A 23,195-nucleotide genomic window follows, 5' to 3' on the forward strand; every position below is an offset into this window, starting at 1 on the left:
AATGGATATGAGGAAGGGTATGAAATCATCAAACTATTTCCATTTATTTAGTTTTCTTTCCTACCCTGTTATTGACACTCTAGTCAACATTAGCCAAAGCAGAGAACAAGGGTATTGTAATGTATTTTGATACCCAGAATGACGAGCTATTATGGCTGAACAACAGAGTACTGTCAAGGGTTTGGGCTCTAGAAGCAGGTAAAATTCATATCCTGGTTCTCATACTGCACTGAGAAAATAATTTGACACCTCTACACATTAGTTCTTAACTTGTGTATCAGGACTGATAATATGCAAGGTGTCTCAATAAAACATATAGATCATTTATTATTTTACTTTACATTCTATAGCACCCTCTAGTGGAGCATACAAAATAAGCATTGCATCTCTGCCCTCCAAAGCAGTGGTTCTAACTTCAGTATTCATTAGAATCACCAGAAATTCATTAGAACACAGCCACACTCTACCCCTAGAATTTCGTTTGAGGTGGAGCCTAAGAATCTGAATCTTATAACTTCCTGAAAGGTGATAATGATACTACTGAGGTATCTGGAAAACACTTCTGAACCACGGTTCTAAATCCAGCTCCCCTCCCCAGTGAGTGTGTGTGTGTGTGTGTGTGTATGTGCACATGCACACATATATGACTGATAACTAAGAGATATAAATTTTGCTGTTTGATTGTGAAGTATTAGTACCCATCTAATAAGAATTTTGTGAGTAATAAAAAGAATATCCATATGAAGGATATGACACAGCACCTAAAATATATAAAGCATGCAACAACCTAAGGATCACAGAACAGAAACCATTTGCCCATAGCCTCAAAGCTAGTAAGTGGTGCAATGGGGTTTAAAATTAGATCTCTGACTCCAAAGACATAATAAGGTTTAGCAGTACCACTACAGAATATAGGGTATAAACTCATATCTAATACAAATTTTCAAGAGGAAAAGATCAGTTTTCAATACCAGGGTCCAAGTTCTTATATGTCTTTACTGACCAAACAATTTGGTGGGGAGAGGAGTGTGGATGGGGGTTGGGTATTTGAAAAGGTGCACAGAAAGGGTTAGAATTTTCATCAGCATCAGTCCCTGGGGTGAACCCTCCCCCTCAAAAAAGGCAAAGAAAAAAGAAGACAGGATGGAGGAGGAACGGTGTTCCTTTTCTTAAGAAGAAACCAGTCAGAGAAAGATAAATATCACATGATTTCACTCATTTATGGAATATAATGACCAACATAAACTGATGAACAAAAACAGATCCAGAGACAGAGAAGCATGGGTCAGGCCGTCAAACCTCAGAGAGAAGGTAGGGGAGGGTGGGGCTAAGGGGGAGAGAGCAACCAAAGGACTTGTATGCATGCATATAAGCCTAACCAATGGACACAGACAACAGGGGGGTGAGGGCATAGGTTGGGGGAGAGGGTAATGGGGGGATTAGGACACATATGTAATACCTTAATCAATAAAGAAATTTTTTAAAAAAAGAAACCAGGAAAAACATTTGGATATAGGGGCCATAGTCCCCTGCCTGGTAGGACTATTTATGGAAGTTAGTTTGATTTTTCCCTAGCAATAAATGACTATACACACACACACACACACACACACACACACACACACACACACACCATCATTCCAGGTACCAAACAACCAATCCTTTGCTGGGGTTTGGCGGCATCTGGTGGCAAACTCAAGAGGTATAAACCTCACAGAACTATCTTGAAAATTAACTGAGTGCGTAGTTGCCTGAAATGCACTGTGCTTGAAAATCAGGACAAAAAAGTGAAAGCTTCAGCCCCCATAGGAATTCGGAGTCCATAGTGGAGGGGAAGGCTGTCTATATACTAGTAGATATTCTCAGCAGAAAATTTTGTGCCATAATTGCACGCAACTTTGCAAGAAGGGGAGGGGTAGGGAGCACGGAGGGAGGATAAAGATACTAGAGAACAGGAAAGAAGCTGCTCCTTGGACTTGCTAAGATGTGAATGCGAGGATTTGGCTCTTATCCATCGGAAAGCTATGGTTTAGAACAGGATTGTGGCACAAAAGAAGAATGTGGGAAGAAAGTGCATTTTTAGGCTCTAAAATTAAATTATAGGGGAGATGGAAATAGTTCTACCAAAGGCCCATTACTTCTGGTATGATCGCCTTGGCTTAATGATTATGTTTTTCATTAAAACAATTTTCAAAAATAAAAGTACATAACGCTCCCTATTGAGCACGCATGAGCGCCTTCACACACGCACACACACGCACGCGCACGCACAAACGCACGCCCTCGCTCCCGGACACAAACCGGCCCCAACGTTAGCGGCGCGCGCCTGCGCACACCCACCGCCTCAGCGCCAGGAGGGTTGGCGCGCACACCCCATCCCCAAGGCCTGGCGAGCTCGCCCGCGCACCCACTGGCCTCACCCCCACGCGCCCGCAGCACCCACCGTCCCCACTCACACACACATCAAAACCCGTACTCTGCCTTTTTTCAGTCCCAAGAGTTGCGCAAGTGGTTCGGGGGTGTGGCCCCAGATTTGACCTCGCGCTTCCCCACTCGCGGGAAGCATAGCTCATTTCCGCCCATCCTGTTTCCGTAGGCCACGTAGACACTTCCTTTCCCAATAGGGAAAAAAGCCCCCATAATGCCTCCCTGCAGGAAAAAAAAAAAACAAAAAACCTGTTCTGGGGAACTCTGGGTCGTGAAAATAGGCCACGTGAACACCCTGCCCTATAGACTTCTGACCCACCGACTGTCGCGCTTTTGGAGGGCGGGCTAAGAACCTAAGAGGACGAGTGTCATTGGCCAGGGCCCACACTAAGGAGGATGGCGACTGGTTTGCTTCAATCCTTAACCGTGAAGAAGCAGGTTGCTAGCACCCCCCCCTTTACTGCGGCGAAGTATCGTTGTGACGTTGTGACGTATGGGCCTCGTCCAATCATTTGGTTATGGAACATTCTAAAACTTAGACAAGACGGTTGTGATTGGCTGAAGGGTATAAGCCCGCCTCCTGGATGACGTGTCTGCCTATGGATATCAGTTGCCAGAGAAACCTGGCTTTACTATGGCTGTTGGAGGGACGGCGGTGATCACACGTCCGCTGCTGGGAAGAAGTGGATTCCCATTTCAGGTTTCAGGGTGGGGGTGGGGAGAAAGGGTTGACGATTTTCTCTTCTCGCCGTGTATATAGAGAAGATTAACAAATGGTTTCACGATAGGGCAAGGCTGAATTCAGGTTCCGACGCCAACGCCCAGCTCGGGCTGGCTCCTGTTCTTTCTGTGTCTCGGTTTCCATGTTTGTGAAATGGTGATAATAAGTCTTTACCTCAGAGACGTGTACCTCAGAAGCGTGTACCTCAGAAGCGTGTACTGTATGTTAGAGAGTATAAGGCATTTAATAGGAAGCCTAGCTCCAAAAGATAGTAGGTATTATTGTGGAGAGAAAAATCCGCGTAACAGAATGAGGAAAAAAACATAAATTATGTAAATTCGTTCATTATAGTGCTTTTCTTGCCCATCGATTTCTTTCCTAGAAGAAATTAGAGCTATAAGAGAGATATATCAGTCTTTACTGATGAAATAATGTACTATTTGGAAATTAGCTCAGAATAGCGGGGGTTGGAATTTTCCATATTGAAAAGTTTAAAAAAAAATGGGGGAGGGGGGAGAAAGAGATGGAGAAGGAGAGCGAGCTGGAGATGAACCACATGCGATGAGTAGGCCTTGTTTGGATCCTGATTCAAACACACCGACATTAAAATAAAAAGCTGTTTGAAATACATCGGGAAAATCTGAAGATGGATTTGATATTTGATGTGCTTTTAAGGAATTGATGCCGATTTTTTAGAGGTTATAATGGTATGGTGGTTATGTTTTCAAATTGTCTTTTATCTTACAGAGATATAAATGAAAATACGGATTAAATTTTAAAAATGTCAGGGATGGGCATCAAAATACATTGATGACTAAGATTTGTTTCAAAATAATCCCAGAAGTGGGGAGGGGTATAGATAAAACAAAATTGGTCCTAAATTAATAATCGTTTAAGCTGAGTGATGGGCATATAGGGTTCCTTATACTATTGTCTTCCTTGGTATATGTATGAAATTTTCCATAATAAAATACAGAAGGTCAGCTATTTTGTGAGCTTTAAAAAAAATCGGAGTTAGGGGGAGCAGTGGGTGGGGTTAGGGATGAAACAAGATGGCCTTCAGTTGGTAATTGTTGAAGCTGGATGATAGATTTGAAAGGGTTTATAATATTCCCTGTACATTTTTAACCATTTGAAATTTTCCTTAATAAAAAGTAAAAAAAAAAAAAAAAAAAGCAAAAACAAATTACTTTCTCAAAAATCAGGATAAATGTACACTAAAGTACATTTGAAAATGTAACCACAAGGAAGGAAAAAGAAACACTTGTACATTATTTATCAGCTTTGCTGTCCTTTGTGTGTGATAAAATGCAATGCTTGATGGAGGAGGAGAAAACCATCATCTCATATCTTTTTTTATGTCCTTTCCTGTCCCCTTGTTTGACCTTCTAGGCCATTATCAGAAAAGCTAAGTTTGCTGCATAGTAAGGATCAGAAGGCCTGATCCTGATTACAGAATCTTGGGTAAGTGCCTCCCTTCTCCTGGCCTCTGTTCTCAAACAAGATAATTCCACATAACCTTCTTTACTGTCCAGGAATATTTTAAATATTAGTAAGTATCTATCTGGGAAAGCACTCCATTCTAAGAAGGGACAGATGGAGCTGAGTCCATTGGTGCTTCCAGTACATAAAGTACCTAAAAAACAAGAGGGCTGTGTAATCTTATATTCCTTAATAATAAAAGATACTACAGTTGATCCCTAATAGTTCCATACATTTATGTATTGTTTTTCTTTGTGACATCCAGTATGCAGCATAATTTAGTGGTTAAGAACAAATACTGATTCCTGAATTTAAAACCTGGCTCTGCCACTTAACTATATGATCTTAGGCAAGATACTGATTCTCTTTATCCCTAAATTTCCTCAAAAGTAAAAAAAGGTAATAATAGTTCCTACTTCATAGGATTGTTAAGGGAATTACATATAAAGTATCAGGACAATGCTTGACACTAGTTAAGTGTTTGATTTATTAATAATTATGGTTCTATTAGTACTTCTGGTATACTTCTAAAAGCAGTGGATACCTCTTTTTGGAATTGTAAAAAAAATTAGTACTGTTGGTTTCTCTCCTGATTTCCCAAAAGCGGTAGTTACTAGAACTGAATTCTGAAATTATAACTTCTGATTCATCCTAACAATCCAGAAAGATATTGAGTATATTGATAAGGGCATTTCCAGAAACTATAATTTTAACCAGAAAATTATAACCATATTCAGTCTACTAGCAGCTTTTATATTACTCCTCCTTTGTCTCAGATTCAAAAAAATCTGTGACACATAAAGTAGTCCCAAGATCCAGGAGAGATTTGATATCAATGTAAGTGACACATATAGGTGCATTTAAAGGTTTATTCCAACAAACTACTGGAGATGTTCATACTCGTTTTTGGCTTTAGACCCATACATAAAAATGTTAGTATTTGGAGTCTTCATTTCTGAATGGGCCATCACTTGCATGAAGGGATAAAGGAAGGTTTTTCAGTCTCAACAGTTTCATTTTCCTATGGAATCACTATATATTCCTTTTATTTTTTTATTTTCTGAAAGCTAGGTTACAGAGGAGGGCACTACCTGGTAGAAAACATGCAATAGATGCGTGGGCACAAAACCCCTTTACAGGATGCCATTTGAGAATGATTAAGGGATAAAGGGAGGGAGGTGGACTGTTAGGCCAGTAGGAGCTCAGAGAGGGCAAGAGCCAGAGTAGCCGGAAATGGAGAAAGACTCTAGGAGAAAAAGAAACTTGACCTGGCCTTTGAGGATGGGCAAGACTATAAGGAGGGAGGGAAACCAGTCTGAATGCTATGCCTACAAAATACATGGTACACCATGATAATTAAAAGGCTAGCTATATGTGAAATCCATGGATAAGAATAGGTCAGAAAAACACTGGATTAAATATGTATATTTAAATATAAATTTTTAGTCACAGAATTTATATGTGATTACATTCTCCTTTTAATACAAAAATTTTAAATATTGCAGAGTAGATTGAGATTTCCTTTTCTCACCACCCCAATTCTCTTACTCTTCCCAGAATTAACAATTATTATCAGTTCTGTTTCTTTCTAAATCTCTAAGTTGTTATATTTCCTTCTAGATCTCTAAGTTATATACCTGTTTTAAAATGTGTATGGATATATATAAAATATTGTTTTACTTAAATGTGCTATCACACTATAGGTACTGTTGTGCAACTTGCTATTTTGTTGTTGTTAATCCTCACCGGGGGATGTTTTTCCATTGATTTTTAGAGAAAGTGGAAGGGAGAGGGAGAGACAGAGAGAGAAACATCATGTGAGAGAGACTCATTGATTGGTTGCCTCCCCCACGCACCCCAATCAGGGCTGGGGATCCAGCTTGCAAATGAGGTATGTGCCCTTGATGGGAATCAAACCAGGACCCTTCAGTCCACAGGCTGACACTCTATCCATTGAGCCAAACAGGCTAGGATGCAACTTGCTATTTTTAATCAAATTGTTTAGGGTGTCTTCATGTCCATTCATAGAATTCTATTTTATTCCTTTCATAGTGGCATTCCTTTAACTAGCATGATAGTCCATATAATGGATAAACCATCTTTTATTTTGCCAAATCGTTATTGATAGTCCTCTAGCTAAAGTCCAGTGTTTTTCTACTTCAAATAATACTGCATGGAACATCCTTGGAATTCATTTACAAATGTTACCCTAGGGCAGGGGTGGGGAACGTCCGGCTGTGTGAGGCCTACAAAATCATGCAAAATCATTTGATCTGGCCCTGCCAAAGCAACCACAGGGAGGACTTGAAATTCAATAAATCTAGGAGCTTTTTTTTCATAGCAACATAAATTTATATAGAGTGAATGGTGTTATACTACTAAACATCCAAATGGCCCTTAGCAAAAACAGGGTTCCCTACACCCCTGCTCTAGGGCAACATTTATGGCTTTAAACTATGATAATCAAACCAATGTGATACTGGTGTGAGAACAGACATATTGCTGTGACAGAACAGATAACCTAGAAACTGATAACTTTAAAAATTGAATAATCAGCCCAGCTGGTGTGGCTCATTGGTTGAGTGTCAACCTATGAACCAGGAGGTCACAATTCGATTCCTGGTCGGGGCACATGCCCTGGGCTCAGGCTTGATCTCTAGTATGGGGCATGCAGGAGGCAGCTAATCAATGATTCTCTCTCATCACTGATGTTTCTATCCCTTTCTCCCTCTCCCTTCCTCTCTGAAAGCAATAAAAATATTTTTTAATTGAACAATCAAAAATTACTGGGAAGAGAGTACCTTAAAAGAGACCCATATACCTACAGGAATTTAGAATGTTATAATAGCATATCAAATCAGTTGGGAAAGGATGGACTCTAATATTGGGGAAAATTTGTTATATATTAGGAAGAAACTAAAAAATAATAATAATATAGGAAATTATTTTTAAACCACTCTTTGGGAGCATTTTTCCTAGGCATGACATAAATGCCAAAGTTCACAAATGAAAAGGTTGACACATTGAGAGTTTGGACAAAATATTTCCAACATACCAAAAGAAACTTAGTATTTAATCATTACGAATCAATAAAAGAAACAACCTAGTAGAAAAGGGGCCAAATATTTACATAAGAAAAGGATATATATGAAAAAATGCTCAATATCACACAAATTCAAATAAAATATCTTTTTAGATCGTCCGTTCCCCCCAAAAAACAAATTTTTCTTTAAAATGTTTATCCAGTGTTGCTGAAGATGTGGATGAACAAACTTTTACATTTTTGCTGGGAGTGCAAATTAAAGCAGTTCTTTACAAAGTAATTTGCCTCTATCTCATCAAAGAAATTAGCAAATCCTTTGAACAGTTTCCACTTCCTAATGCTCTAATATATCTGTACACTGATGTCTGTTACAGCATTTCTATAATAATGAAGTATTGATATGGGACTGGTTAAAGTATGCTCTGTATGTAAATATGGGACTGATAAAATTATGCTCTGTAGAAATTATAGAATTATGGGGATATTAAAAAGCATGTGTTAGGTATATGCAGACAGAAGGAGGTCCATGAGAAAAGTTGCAGAGCAATATGTATTTCACTTTGTCAAGACCAAGTTAATGCATGATATATGTCCACTTATGTGTATAACATACACACTTAGTTTTAAAGGTATGTTATTTGTGTAAATGTGTACATAAAAAGATATGAAATCATTCTGGGATTGGGGAGGGGATGTGGTAAGGAGAATGCCTGCATCTTTATGTATTTGGTATTCATAGGTGTATAAAGTAAAGATTACTCAATAATTGGTGCCACAAAATAAATTGTGGAAAAGTATATAGATTTTCAGTCCATAATTTACATAATAAATTCTGGGTAGATTAAGGAATTAAAATATAAAATCCGCCGAAACCGGTTTGGCTCAGTGGATAGAGCGTCGGCCTGCGGACTGAAGGGTCTCAGGTTCGATTCCGGTCAAGGGCATGTACCTGGGTTGCGGGCACATCCCCAGTAGGGGGTGTGCAGGAGGCGGCTGATCGATGTTTCTCTCTCATTGATGTTTCTAACTCTCTATCTCTCTCCCTTCCTCTCTGTAAAAAATCAATAAAATATATTTAAAAATATATATATATAAAATCCATAAAAGTATGGCATCTTAATTTTTAAACTTAATGAAAGGGAAAACTACATATTTCATCATATAAAACTTAACCAACATCAGACGTAAAATGTCTGAACTATAAGTGTTGGAATCATTAATAATTGGGTCAGTGGGGAAAGGGAGACATACGTAATACTTTCAATAAATATTTTTTTAAAGAAAAAATGGCAAAGAGCAAGAGCTAAAATATAAATGGCCAATAGACACATTTTTTAAATGTTTAAAACATTAATAAATGCAAAGTGAAAAACTAAACCCATTTTCTTTACCAAATTTACAAATTAAATGAAAATAGCCAAATAGCCAGTGCTATTTGACCAGAGTATGAGATGGGAAATTGGGAAAACTTTTGGGGAAAGTAATTTGGCAACATATTACCTCTTGACCCAGTAAATTTGCATCTGGGAAACTTACAGGAATAATATGAAATGCTTTAATTACAGGATAAATTGAGGGGGCGGAAATAGCAAATTTTTTTAAAGGGAAGATCTGAGATTTGATGTCCAGTAGGAGCTCGTCTCTGTTTAAATGAGTATTTACACAAAAATTTAAGATAGACAATTAAGGCAAACATACAGATATGTTTTCATAATGCCTGAGCTTGACCTACAGAAGATAAGTAAAAAAATATTTGACAACTTATCCCTAAATTGTGCCTCCATTCCCCCCATTAGTTGAATCACCTCACTTTGACTCACTATAGTATACCCACCGGGGACATAGGTGTTGCTTCAAAATAAAACACTATAAAGTACCAACTTTTTAAAGAAATGGTCTTTTTATAAAAAAATATATTTTATTGATTTTTTACAGAGAGGAAGGGAGAGGAATAGAGAGTTAGAAACATGGATGAGAGAGAAACATTGATCAGCTGCCTCCTGCACACCTCCCACTGGGGATGTGCCCGCAACCAAGGTACATGCCCTTGACTGGAATCGAACCCAGGACCCCTCGGTCCGCAGGCCAATGCTCTATCCACTGAGCCAAACCGGTTAGGGCATAAAGTGCCAACTTTTTAAATGAAGGATGTGCCCAGCACATTTGTCACCGATCCATAGAGGTAGAGTGCAGTGACCTGAGTAAGGCTATCCATAAACTTCTGTGATAAGTAAGAACCAGTCAATCAAAAGGATGGGTATTCCTTATATTTTCCTGGCTTCTAGCTCACAGGTAATAATAATTGCTTGATCTGTAGGATACTCAGGTGAAAATAAAGGTGCTGAGACAATTCTTTAGAAAGGCAGCTTCCCTGGATTTATTCACTGGGCACAAACCTTGACTAGTGGTACAGCTATTTTCTGTGCAGTGTCAGATATTTCATTCAACTTGGGACTGTATGTAAAAGATAGAAGCATTTGTAGAGAATGACAGAACTCACCCACTTAATGAGAGCCAGGTAGAATTCTTTTTGTAGTTTTATGCATACCAGTACACACATAATAGATACCAATACGTTCAGCTATCATTCTTAACTTCCTCCTCACTAAGTAATTGCGGATGACCAATGTGCCTTCCAAAACCGTTTACTGTCCAATCTGGCTTTACTTCTGTGTGTTCTACAGTCTGGTTGGCACTGGCCCATCTTCTTTTCTCTAATTTATAGATTAACTATTCCCTTGTTTATAGAAGCTCTGTACTATATTAGCCCCTAGGTGGTTTTTTGAATTTCACCTATATTACTTAACTATGTCCCCATCACAATTCTTTTTAGAAAAAATTATTTTGTAAGCATGATAGTTTACAATATAATGTCATGCCACACTGGTCACTGATCCTTCACAGATTCCCAGAGGGTCATTTTCTGTATTCACAGATTTTGATGCTGAGGCCCACAGTTGCCCTTTAATTTCTGCTCAGAACTTTGTGCCCTTTCAGATATCATTTGTTTAATGAAAGCATTAGCACCAGGCCTTTCTTCCCAATAACTGGCTTCCCTGATTCAGAGCTGTAGCTTTCTAGCATTGCTTATATCTTTATTTCCCCCTCGGGTCTTTCCTGACACCTGCCCATGTTGTCTTAAGAACTGGAGGTTGGCAATGGACACAGACACTGGGGCAGTGGGGGCTTGCCCGGGGTGGGAAAGGCTGGGGAGGGGGGTCAATTGGGGGAAAAGGAAAACTTGTAAAAAATGTAAAACTTTAAACAATAAAAAATAGAACTAGAGGTTGGCTAGAGGGCTTTTTCTGTGGGTGAAAGTTGTAGTTACCAGAGAAACCTGGTCCACCATCCCCCATTCTTTCATAGAGGTTACCCTGACCGTAACAGTCTGGTATTTCTCTACCAAGATATTTTTCTATGCACTTATACACATTGACTTACAGCAGAAATTGGATCACACTGTATATTAGAATTGAGACTGATGCTTATTTCTCTCCCTGTACTGTCTCTTTGGGATCCTATTGTACCTATTATGCAACCTACCTATTTACCTAACCTGTAATAATAAAAGCGTAATATGCTAATTAGACCGGACATCCTTCCAGATGAAGCTGGGGCTGCAAGGGCAGGTGGGGGCCAAGCCCCTTGCATGAATTTCATGCATTGGGCATCTAGTAATATATAATCGAACATCTTTCCATGTCAGTACATGGGTCTCTGCTTAATTCATTTGAATGTTCTTTCATAGTGTGCATACATAATTTAAATTGCCGTCCCACCCTAGCCGGTTTGGCTCAGTGTGGATAGAGTGTCGCTTGGGCCCTGGTCAGGACTCATGCAGTAGGCAATCAATCAATGTGTTTCTCTCACATCGATTTTTCTCTGTCTTGCCCTCTCTCTTCCACTCTCTCTAAAAATCAATGGAAAAATATCCTCGGGTCAGGATTAAAAATAAAAATAAATTGCCATATCCCTATTGAAGAATAATTAGGTATTTCAGCTCTCCAGTATTTAAAAACATCCCTGCAATGAACATCTTTATGTCCTTGTTAACATGTGCAGGTATTCCTGCAAGGTAATATGATAGCTGTTTAATCACATCATGTTTATGAAATTCTTAACATGAACCTGTGAAGGCTATAGGTAATTTGCCACATTCCATAGATGAGAAAAAGTTTACATATCTTGCCTAAGGCCTGACTACTCATATAAGGTGGAGCCTAATTAAAATAGATGTCTAACAGCAGAACTCGTTTTTTTCCCTGATACCACAATTGTAAACTCTGTGTTTATAATTAGATTATTTTTATTTTCTGTGTTTCACAAAAACTCGTCTTCATTGCAGATACTTGCTTTCCTTTCTAGGTTGTCTCCCACCTCATCCTTCTATACCATCCCAGAAGATCTATAAGATTCAATCTGGAAAAGCATTAGAAGTTCTTAGAAGACCAAGAAGAAAGAGGATTATGTAAGTCAAAGAAATTGTTGCATTTGTCACACTATAAGAATCTTAGAACACTATTTTTCATCATATCTTACTAGCCCTTGCTGCTGCATTTTATACTATAGATTGTCCCTTTTCCTTATTGAAACTCAACCTATTTGGCTTCTAAAACAACATTCTCCTAATTCCTCTATGGCTACTTTGACCACTTTGTTTCACCTGTGGTCTCTCTCGCTCTGCTCACCTCTTAAATATTCTTTCCTAGTTTTTTGTGTGTTTTTTCTGAGAATCCCATACTTGGTTCAGTTTTTCTTCCTCTCCTCTCCATGAATGATTTCATTGATTCTCATAATTTCTGCTACCATCTGTGTAGTGATTTGGCTCACATCTCCATTTCTGGCTCTGACCTCTCACCTGAGCTTTAAAGTCATATGTTTACTGAATACCTCACACTTAATAGATCCAACACTGAACTTCTTTCTTCTCTAATCCATTTTCTCCTCTGGATGTAGTCTCATTTGGTGATAATACTAATGACCATTCTCAGTACCTGGAATCATCACTGACTTCCCCCTCACCAATTTATCATCTCTTCCAACAAGCTATCATGAAAGTGTATCATGCACCATTTATTGTTTGCTCCCGAAATAGCCTATTTATAGCTATTATTGTACTAACCTTGGTTGTTTTTATTTTTAATTTATTTTTTAATTATAGTGATTAAACAGGTATATACCTTACGATGTGATCGCCATAAGTCTACTACCCATCTGACACCATACATATAGTTACTGACTATATTCCCTATTAACTGGTAATTTGTACTTCTTAATCCACTTCACCTTTTTCACCCATCTTCCCACCCCCTCCCATCTGGTAGCCATCAGTTTGTTCTCTGCACCTATGAGATTCTTTCTGTTTTGTTCATGGATTTTATTTTTTAGATTCCACATATGAGTGAAATCATGTTATTTGTCTTTCTCTGAGTTATTTTACTTAGCATAATAACCTCTAGATCCATCCAAGCTGTTGCAAATGGTAAGATTTCATTCCTTTTTATTGCTGAATAATAAAGATGTGGTATATATATACATCTTTATCCATTTGTCAATGGACACCTAGGTTGCTTCCATATCTTAGCTATTATAAATAATGCCACAATGAACATAGAAATACATATATCTTTTCAAATTAGTGTTTTCCATTTCTTCAGATTAATACCCATCAGTGAAATTGCTGGGCTACCTGGTAGTTCTGTTTTTAACTTTTTGAGGTATCTTCATACTGTTTTCCATAGTAGCTGCACCACTATGCAATCCCACCACTATCCTTGTTTTATAATTGTCACTTTAAATATTTGAATCCCTAGCACATAGCATAGTACCTGTTCTGAAGCAGATATGCAGTAATGTATGCTGACTGAGTAGATTAATGAATGGATGAATTACCTTTTTCCTATTTTATTGCTGATTCCAAAGTAACCATTAAAAGTCAGTGCTTTTATTAATTCATTAATTACCCAGGTTTAAAATTGCAGAGCCACTTTTGACTCCTCCCTCTCCTTCATTTACCAAATTCTATATTCAGTTTCTCTTGACTCATCATCCTAGTTCAGGTCTACCTGGACTTCTACAGAAACCTATACTGTTACTCATTTTGCCTCCAGTTAAGTAAATCTTTCTTATTTCTTTCTTGTTGTCATTCTTCCTGTTGAAAAGTCTTGAATTTCAATTCCACTGCCTTTTGTAATTTCTTCCCCACTTAATTTATTTTCTTCTCCAAAATTATATTCCTTTGTCTTGGGTGGTATCAAAAAAAAGAATTTATGGGCAGGTCTGATGAGGTAGTGGGTGGTAGTGAGGATAAAGGGAGGGGGGTAGTAAGTCACTTAGAAATGGTTCTGAAATTCAAATTCCAAGAGAGCAGCATGTACTGTGCTTTGATGGGCCTTTATGAAGCATAGTGTGTTAAAGGTCACTATAGAAAACAACCAAGTAAAATACTTTATATATTACAGTGGTTGAAATAAAAACAGGGTTGAATGAGTTCCAGAAAGCAGGGTTCTCAAACTCGTGGACAACAACCTGCAGAAGAAGACAACTTCAAAAAACCAACTAGAAGCAATATGCAGAGAAGTAAGATGAGGGGAGCCTCATCAGGAAAGAAGACAGCTGGTCCACAGCAGAAGAATCTGGAACCGGCCCTCCCGGGTAGATGGGGGGGTCGCTCTGCAGAGAATCCCCCTTCTGGATCCATGAGGAAGACCAGAAAAAACAAGCAGAAGACTCCTGGAAATGGGGATGGTGGCAGTACCAGCGAAGCCCCTCAGCCACCTCGGAAGAAAAGAGCCCGGGCTGACCCCACTGTTGAAAGCGAGGATGCATTTAAGAATAGAATGGAAGTTAAAGTGAAGATTCCTGAAGAATTAAAACCATGGCTTGTTGAGGACTGGGACTTAGTTACCAGGCAGAAGCAGCTGTTTCAACTTCCTGCTAAGAAAAATGTAGATGCCATTCTAGAAGAGTATGCAAGCTGCAAGAAATCGCAGGGAAATGTCGACAATAAGGAATACGCAGTGAATGAAGTTGTTGCGGGAATAAAAGAATACTTCAACGTGATGTTGGGCACTCAGCTGCTCTACAAATTTGAGAGGCCCCAGTATGCTGAAATCCTCTTGGCTCACCCTGATGCACCCATGTCCCAGGTTTATGGAGCACCACACCTACTGAGATTATTTGTAAGAATCGGAGCAATGCTGGCGTATACACCCCTTGATGAGAAGAGCCTTGCATTATTGTTGGGCTATTTGCATGATTTCCTAAAATATCTGGCAAAGAATGCTGCATCTCTGTTTACTGCCAGTGATTACAAAGTAGCTTCGGCTGAGTACCACCGCAAAGCCCTGTGAGGGTCTACTGACCACTCACTATTATGTCTGGTATCTGTAAACACTCTTTTTGTTCTTAGTCTTTTTCTTGTATAATTGATGTCCTTTAAAATTGTTACTGTATAACAGGGCTTATATTTCAGTTTTTCTGTTTTGTTTTAAACAGAAAATAAAAGGAGGAGTACAAGCTCCTTTTCTCATTTCAACATTGCTACCAGTGTACGCAGTAATTAGACAAAAAAAGAAACATTCAGTAGAACATTTTCTTGCATAGTTGACAACATTGCTTGAATGCTGGTGGTTCTATCCCTTTGACACTACACAATTTTCTAATTATGTGTTAATGCTACGTGATAAAAATGCCCTGATTCCTAGTGCCAAAGGTTCAACTTAATGTATATACCTGAAAACCCATGCATTTGTGCTCTTTTTTTAATGGTGCTTGAAGTAAAACAGCCCATCCTCTGCAAGTCCATCTATGTTGTTCCTTAGGCATTCTATCTTTGCTCAAATTGTTGAAGGATGGTGGTTTGTCTCATGGTTTTTGTATTTGAGTCTAATGCACGTTCTAACATGATAGAGGCAATGCATTATTGTGTAGCCACGGTTTTCTGGAGAAGTTGATATTTTAGGAACTGTATTTCAGATCTTAAATAAAATTTGTTTCTAAATTTCAAAGCAAGTAATTTGCATTGTGCCTTTAATATTACTAAAACTGACTCGTCAGCAGACCCAGGAAAGACCTGGGTGGTGTCAGTGTTCTGACTCCTGGTGAATTCCTTTTTCTGTTGGGTGTGGCAGCCTGGAGTGTGCCCTGTCAAGCCAGTTGCCCCTCTCAGTGTGGCTTCTTAAGGTGGGATCACTTTATAGTGCTGCTTGGAAGAGCCATCTTTGGTCTCTGCTTCTTGCCCCTATGAGTTGGGCTGGGTATAATAGGATATTTTGTGGGTATTACAACAGTCCCTTAAACTTATGCTTTGCTCTTTCCCATAAGAGGAAGCATGGGCAGCCCCCTCTGTATTACCTCTATCAGAAGTATTTGTAGATTTGGGGGCAAGGATAACAAGCAGCTTTCCCTAGTTTCAGCATTAATGTCATATTTCCTGTTTTTATGATCCCTTGGACACAGCATTGTGAATCCTAGAGTAGAGGATCTGTGGAGGAGAGGGGTGATAGTGGATGCCTATGCTTATGAGTCTACCTTATGTGGAAATTTATAGTAAGAACAAATATAGAAGTAAGAATCACATATACTCCTACTGGATCAGTTCAGGGTCCCAGCAGGAAATAAGTGAGACTCAAAATGGATGATATAAGAGGCTTAATAATGAATTTTTCCCAAGCTGTCAGCAGAAGAGTAGGAGGGTCATGGTCTGCTAGGACTGCCACATTAAAGCCCCACAGACTGGGTGGCTTAAATAACAAGAATTTATTTTCTCACAGTTTTGGAGGCTAGAAGTCAGATCAAGGTGTCAGTGGTGTGGTTTCTTCTGAGGCCTCTCTCCTTGGCTTATAGAAGGCCACCTCCTTGTGACTTCACATGGTCTTTCCTCTTTGCCTATCTGTCCTAGTCTTTTATTATAAGGAACCCAGTCATTGGATCAGGGCCCACCCTGAAGACCTCACTTGAATTTGATTCTTTCTGTAAAGACTATCTTCAAATACAGTCACATTCTGAGGTACTGGGAAGTTAGGACATGTGCATACAAATTCGGAAGTGACACAATTCAGCCTGTAATATGGTGTTACTACCTCTAGGAAAAGAAGGGGAGGAGTACGAGTGGAGGTGAGAGGAAGGAGCAGGGTAAAGAAAGAAAGTGGGAGCAGTGAGGGCTTACTGGAATGGTAGACAGCTGTATGGAATGGGCCACCTAATAGCAGCTGTGATCATACAGATGTAGTCAGCTTAAAGAGAATCAAAGGGAGAATCCAGGAGGCAGGGATGTACTTGACCTCACTCTTCCCTCCTATCTATCTCCTACTGGGTATTTCCCTTTGGCCAAACTAGAAGCCAAAGGGCAAGGAAGACCTTTGATGTAATTTATATAGACAGAGCAGGGAGGAAAAGTAGATCAGGGAGACAATTGAGAGGTTTCTAGCACACATATTCCTGAAATAACCATAGTTCATACCATATATTCTTAGAAGAATTGTCCTCTGTGGGACCTAGGGCCTGCAACTACATGAGTTCTTAAGAACTCATCAATTCAGAGGACAGTTGTAAAATAGCTTATGATACTCATGAAACACTCTAAGAGTTTGTTTCCTTTGTTACTAAAACTTTGAATAGGAGGTCTAGCAAACAGATGGATCTTAGCTCGCATATTAGAAATACCACATTTTAAAACTACCTTTAACTGAGCATAAAATGACCTTGAGATCTAACCATAGCATGTTGGTGTATTGGGGATCCTCATCTCCAATAGCTGTACAAACATCCTATGGTGTTAGCACCAGATCTCAAGTAGATTCCCACTGTTATCAGATGTCTGTCCACACTGGTTAAGGATGAGATGCTCATTTACAGTATCTTTAGCTCCCTTGTCCCTCCTGCCTCTATCCAAGTCTCTGGGTAGGGGAATCTTTGGCAAGACTAGGTGCCCAGCTTACCTGAGCCTACCACAGAGTCTCCCTTGGGTCCTGACATGGTAGAAATACTCTTATCTCTGCTACTGGAAGGACCTGCAAATCCTGACCTCTCCTCTTCATGCTCTCAAATGCCCTCCATTCCCATCCAGGGACATCTGGCTTGATTTCGTCAAGGAATATAATCCTTTTCAAAATGTAAAAGCCACTGGCTTCCAGCAGCTTCTACTTCCAGTTCTGCCACAAACCTCCCTCTCCTGGATCTCTGCAGGACATGGAAGGAAGAGAAAATATAAGAACACAATACACATTAACATCTCAATGACTGATAATTCAGTATTTTCCAGTTAAGTTCCTACGTGGTTTCTTTTTATTTTAGCTGATTTCTTCTCTTAGTTCCTTTTTTTAAAAATGCCTTACACTATTCAAGAGAAGCCTAAAGTACTTTATTAGGATCTAAATCAGGCCATCCTATTGATAAAAGAAAACAATTATAGTAAGTGTTCCCAAACTATTACCTAAATATCTGTTGATTTAGCCCTAGCCAGTTTGGCTCAGTGGATAGAGCGTCTGCCTGCAGACAAGGATCCCAAGTTCGATTATGATCAAGGGCACATGCCTGAGTTGCGAGCTCGATCCCCAGAAGGGGGCATGCAGAAGGCAGCCGGTCAATGATTCTCTCTCATCATTGATGTTTCTATCTCCCTCCCTTCCTCTCTGAAATCAATAAAAATATATGTATTTTTTAAATATCTGTTGATTTAGCAAGATTCCCGATTCTGAAACTACACAGATGATATAATTTCATCTAACCATCTAGATGCCTAAATGGCTTCCCTTCTAAAAATAAAGGGTGGTTTTAAAGTACTGTATAAGTGAAGTACTGTATATTTTACCCATGAGGTTCAGCACACAGCTGACAAGGTGGGTCCACAATAAACAGCTGTAATAATTGTTATTTTCATCAATATCATTACCGACATAAATGAGCCCATTTTCCATTCAAAAGAATGTATGTGGATTGGTACAGAAGCATGTGAAATAACGGTCATGACACCATGAAACACCCAAAAAGTAAAGAAGGTGGCCATTAATTATAAGGCTTGTCTTGCCTAAGACAAACTTCTGGCACAGAATCAATGTTCAAAAATTATAATTCTCCCTTCCCAAAAGGAAAGGGTGAAAAATGCATGCCTAAGATCTGTGGTTCTCAACCTGAAGTCCACACACTCTTAAGGAGGTACCATTAAAAATTAAAGAGCTTGCTCTAGCCGGTTTGGCTCAGTGGATAGAGCGTCGGCCTGTGGACTCAAGGGTCCCAGGTTTGATTCCGGTCAGGGGCATGTACCTTGGTTGCGGGGCACATACCCAGTGGGGAATGTGCAGGAGGCAGCTGATCAATGTTCTCTCTCATCAATGTTTCTGGCTCTCTATCTCTCTCCCTTCCTCTCTGTAAAAAATCAATAAAATATATTTTAAAAAAAAATTAAAGAGCTTTTTCTCTTCTCTTCTTTTTTTCCTAATTCATTATGAAGGTAACACTTAGCTGAGCTTTCTCCACAATCAAATGAACAGTGAACTATAATAATGGTTAACAGTTTGCTTGCTTGTAGAAATGCCAATTATCAGAAGTTGTGTACATTTTTAAAATTTCAAAATGTGAAAGTTTGAATAAGAAAGAGAAGCTGGAGTTAGTCACAATTTTGTTTAAAATATAAAAGATATACTATTTAATAAATTCTTATGATAAGCACTAAAAGATTAAAAATAGGATATATAAATTCCTAAATACCAACAAAAACTCCATTGGCCAAACAAGCAGGAAAGGCAAGGAGGAAAAGGATGCAAAGAGAAAAAAAACATGTTAAATAGAAAACACAAAGGAGGAAGGTAGAAATATATCTACAGTATGTCAGTAGTCATAATGTACATGCATTAAAATCATATTAAAAGGAAAACCTCAGATGGGATTTTTTCAAAGTACAGAATCCAGTTTCATGCTTTTTCTCAGAGATGCTCTCAAATTATCCAGAAAAGTTCAAAATAAAAGAATGGAAAAATATATAGTGTATATTTTCTATCCTATTTAATAATAGACAAACATGGTAATTAACCGTACCTTTGCTACCATCGCCATTGGCTGATCAGTGCAATATGCAAATTAACCACCAACAAAGATGGCGGCTAATTTGCATACTGCAGGCAGGGCGGGACACCGGGAGCCGCCATCCAGGCCCCCGTGTGCAACCCCAGGAGCTGTCGGAAAGCCAGGCCACAGGCAAGGCAGCCTCCCGGGACCCAGGAGCCGCCTTGCCTGCAGCCCATAATCATGATCCTGATCGGAAAGCCGGGCCGCAGGCAAGGCGGCCCCCTGGGACCCAGGAGCCCAGTAGCGAGGTCTGCAGGCGAAGCAGCCATCAAGCTATGAGGGGGAGGGTGGGGGGCGGAAGGAGCTACAGGAGCAGCTCTGGCCAGAGACTTAAGACTCCGGCCAGAGCGAGGAGCAAAGACTGAAGGCTCCAGCCACAGCGAAGACTATGGCCAGAGCAAAGATGGAAGGCGGTGGCCAGAGTGAAGGTCTGGGTCCTGGGTGCCAGAGGAAAACAGGTGCTGGCAGCCAGGGGAAAGAAGGCCTATTGCACAAATCTTCGTGTAACGGGCCTCTAGTTCAATATATAGGCAAAGAGTATTAATCAAAAGAAAGTTGGTGTAGCAAACTTAAAGCAAAATCATTAGTATTTACCCTCAGGACATGGCATATCTCCTGTGCCTCTGGGCCTGGGCTGATGCAGACATCACAAGCACTATGCCAGGTGCACACACAGCTAAAGTCACCACAGAACCACCCCAACAGGCTGGGACACATTCAAGGCCCTTCTGGGAGTCTGGGCAAGGTGGGTAAGGGAGTGATGGGTGAAGTTTAGTCGGAGGTGGGGTCACTTCACTGTACTCTGAGGAAGGGCCAGTCCCTTCTGCTTCAGCCCCAAGTTACCTGGTCAGGCCCAGTCAAACATCTTCTTGCTCAAAGATGATCCCAACCAATGTTCCCAGTTAGAAATCCTAGGGGCTTTATCTCCTCCCCTACAAAGTTCTCCGAAAGAGAAACAGAAGGAGGCAAAGGCAAAGTGCTCTGCCTTCAGATGGGGCCAGTCATCGTCCTCCAGGTAAGTACTAGTATGTCCAGGACTGCCTGGCCATCAGCTTAGGAGGGTCTGGTACCTGCCGCAGGCTGGAGCAGAGAAGCCAAAGCCAGACAGCCTGGAGATGAGTGTGGTTGGGGTGAGTCCTTCTAATCCTCAGAGCACCAGGGGGGCGAATTCATCCTGTCTGTAAAACTGCCACAGTGAGCCCTGGACCCTCATCTCACCCCAGCTGGAATCTACACCCACCAGCATCCACCTGGCTGCCAATCTTGCTTTGCTTCATAGATACCTAATTTTCTTGTATTACACTTGTCACTTTTTAGTTTTTAATTTTTGGGTTTAGTACTTTAGAAAGGCATTCCCCTTGAATTCTTATGAATCTTTTTTTCATAGTTTCTTTTTCTCTATAGTTTACACTCCCTCTGAGCACACAGAAAACTATACTTCCTAGGCCCATAGCCACACCAAACCCTAGCTGTTAGGTGAGGCCATGTGATAAGTTTAGGCCAATCAGCTGTGCACAGCAGTGATTTATATGTTACTTATAGACTAAAGTTACTTTACAAGAGTGAGTGAGATTTCCAGGACACCCTCTCCTTGCCAGTGACCAGCGATGTTCTGGTTGTGAAACCTCTGTCAGCCAGTATCCCTGACAGACTATGGGAAGTAGGTCCCCCTCACTCCTGACCTTATCAACACATGTTGGTCATTTATTGTGATAGAAATACACCTCCTCTGTGTTAAACCACTGAGGTTTAGAAGTTGTTACCTCAGCACAGGATTAGCTTAACCTGACAAACTCAGTGGTGGCTCTCAAAGTTTAGAGTGTAATAGAGTCACCTGAGAAACGTGTTAAAATGTATATTGCATGATGAAAATATATGGGGGGACAGACAGGGATTAGTGATGATGTAAGAGAATTATTCAATTATCAGCTAATTTACATATCCTTTAGAATATTTTATTTTTTCATTATTAACCTTATAATAATACTAGAGGCCTGGTGCACAAAATTCATACATGGGGGGGAGGGCGTGGAGGTGTCCCTCAACCTGGCCTGCACCCTCTCCAATCTGGGACCCCGCAGGGATCGGGCCTAAACCAGCAGTCAGACATCCCTCTCGCAATCTAGGACCACTGGCTCCTAACAACTCACCTGTCTGCCCCCAACTGCCCCCTGCTGGCCTGGTCACCCCCAACTGGCCTCCCCTGCAGGCCTGGTCACCCTCAACTGCCCTCTCCTGCCAACCTGATCTTGCCCCCAGCTACCCTCCCCTGCCAACCTGGTCGCCCCCAACTGCCCTCCCCTGCTGGCCTGATCACCGCTAACCCCCTACTGGCCTGATCTCGCCTCTAATTGCTCTCCCCTGCCAGCCTGATCTCACCCCTAAGTGCCTCTGCCTCAGCCCCCACCACCATGGCTTTGTTCAGAAGGAAGTTGGACGTCTGGAAGATGGCCGGTTGACCCAGTCTAATTAGCATATTAACCTTTTATTAGTATAGATATATTATATAGGATAGGGTTGCTTAAATGGGAGGCCTTTTTCAGCAGGAGATGCTTTTGGCAGACAAAAATACATAACGCCTATATCTGAACTGATAGCCAGCCATATGCACTATACTGCCAAACCAGTTATTAAAAAATTGAACCACTTTCTTATACCTTACACTAAGCCCCTGCTGTCCTTAAAACCCTTCCTCAGCCCCCACCTTAGGTTCTGCCTTTGCAGTTCACCCAGATTAGGTTCTGATTGGTCGGTTTCTAGGCCAGTCAGCATCAAAAGCTCTGCCTCCTAGGCAGCCATTGGCTCCTCAAAGTTCACCCAGACTTGGTTCTGATTGGTCAGTTTCCATGCCAGTCAGTGTCAAAAGCTCCACCTCCTAGGCAGCCAGTGGCTCCTCTGGGAAATCCAGACAGCTCGCTGACAGCTGTCTCTCTCTCCCGGCCTGGTCTGCAGCCTTCGCAGCAGCTGCTGATCAGGCCCTGCCTCTCTCTCTGGGCCTGATCCACAGCCCACCTGCCCACTGCCCTGCCTACCAGCCTTGCTGTGATAGGAGCCTGTGGGCTGTGGGGGGGGGGGGGGCAGAGGTGCTCCATGCACTTCCTGGTGACCGTTCATTTGGTCGTTTTGGTCAATGGCTTTTTATACATATAGACTTGTTACACAGATACAGATATTCTATTTGGAAAAATGAGAAGGCACAGCAAAGAGGAAAGATAAAAATCCAGAACTCTCAGAGATACCTTGTTAACCTTCTGATGTGTTATGGCATAAATTTTCTTGTGGAAAAAGACCTTTTTCCTACAGGAGAGGAATGAAAAAAAGAACCCATAGTACTACTTTTGTGAACTTCCTGTACATACACACACACATGGCAGGGCAAGAGTGCAGGAAATGCACACACATGGGGAAGGGTGGCTATAGGGAATGCACACAGCAGTGTGAGAGTAGAAAATGCAT

At 40.6% G+C, this 23,195-nt stretch overlaps 1 protein-coding gene across 1 annotated transcript; it reads left to right on the plus strand.

Moving 5' to 3' along the window:
- Positions 1 to 2,982: 2,982 nt before the first annotated feature.
- On the plus strand, positions 2,983 to 15,686 carry MORF4L2 (mortality factor 4 like 2). The gene is made up of 4 exons (XM_036305845.1): positions 2,983 to 3,127; positions 4,541 to 4,612; positions 12,039 to 12,141; positions 14,135 to 15,686. Exon 4 carries the CDS (start codon positions 14,159 to 14,161, stop codon positions 15,023 to 15,025), a length of 867 nt encoding a protein of 288 aa, XP_036161738.1. The 5' UTR covers positions 2,983 to 3,127; positions 4,541 to 4,612; positions 12,039 to 12,141; positions 14,135 to 14,158; the 3' UTR covers positions 15,026 to 15,686.
- Positions 15,687 to 23,195: the final 7,509 nt, after the last annotated feature.

Source organism: Myotis myotis, unplaced genomic scaffold (assembly GCF_014108235.1).
Source record: "Myotis myotis isolate mMyoMyo1 unplaced genomic scaffold, mMyoMyo1.p scaffold_m19_p_4, whole genome shotgun sequence".
Lineage (NCBI taxonomy): Eukaryota > Metazoa > Chordata > Mammalia > Chiroptera > Vespertilionidae > Myotis > Myotis myotis.

Coding starts and splice junctions, on each gene's coding strand:
- MORF4L2 (XM_036305845.1), top strand. CDS start 14,159: ATGAGTTCCAGAAAGCAGGGTTCTCAAACTCGTGGACAACAACCTGCA.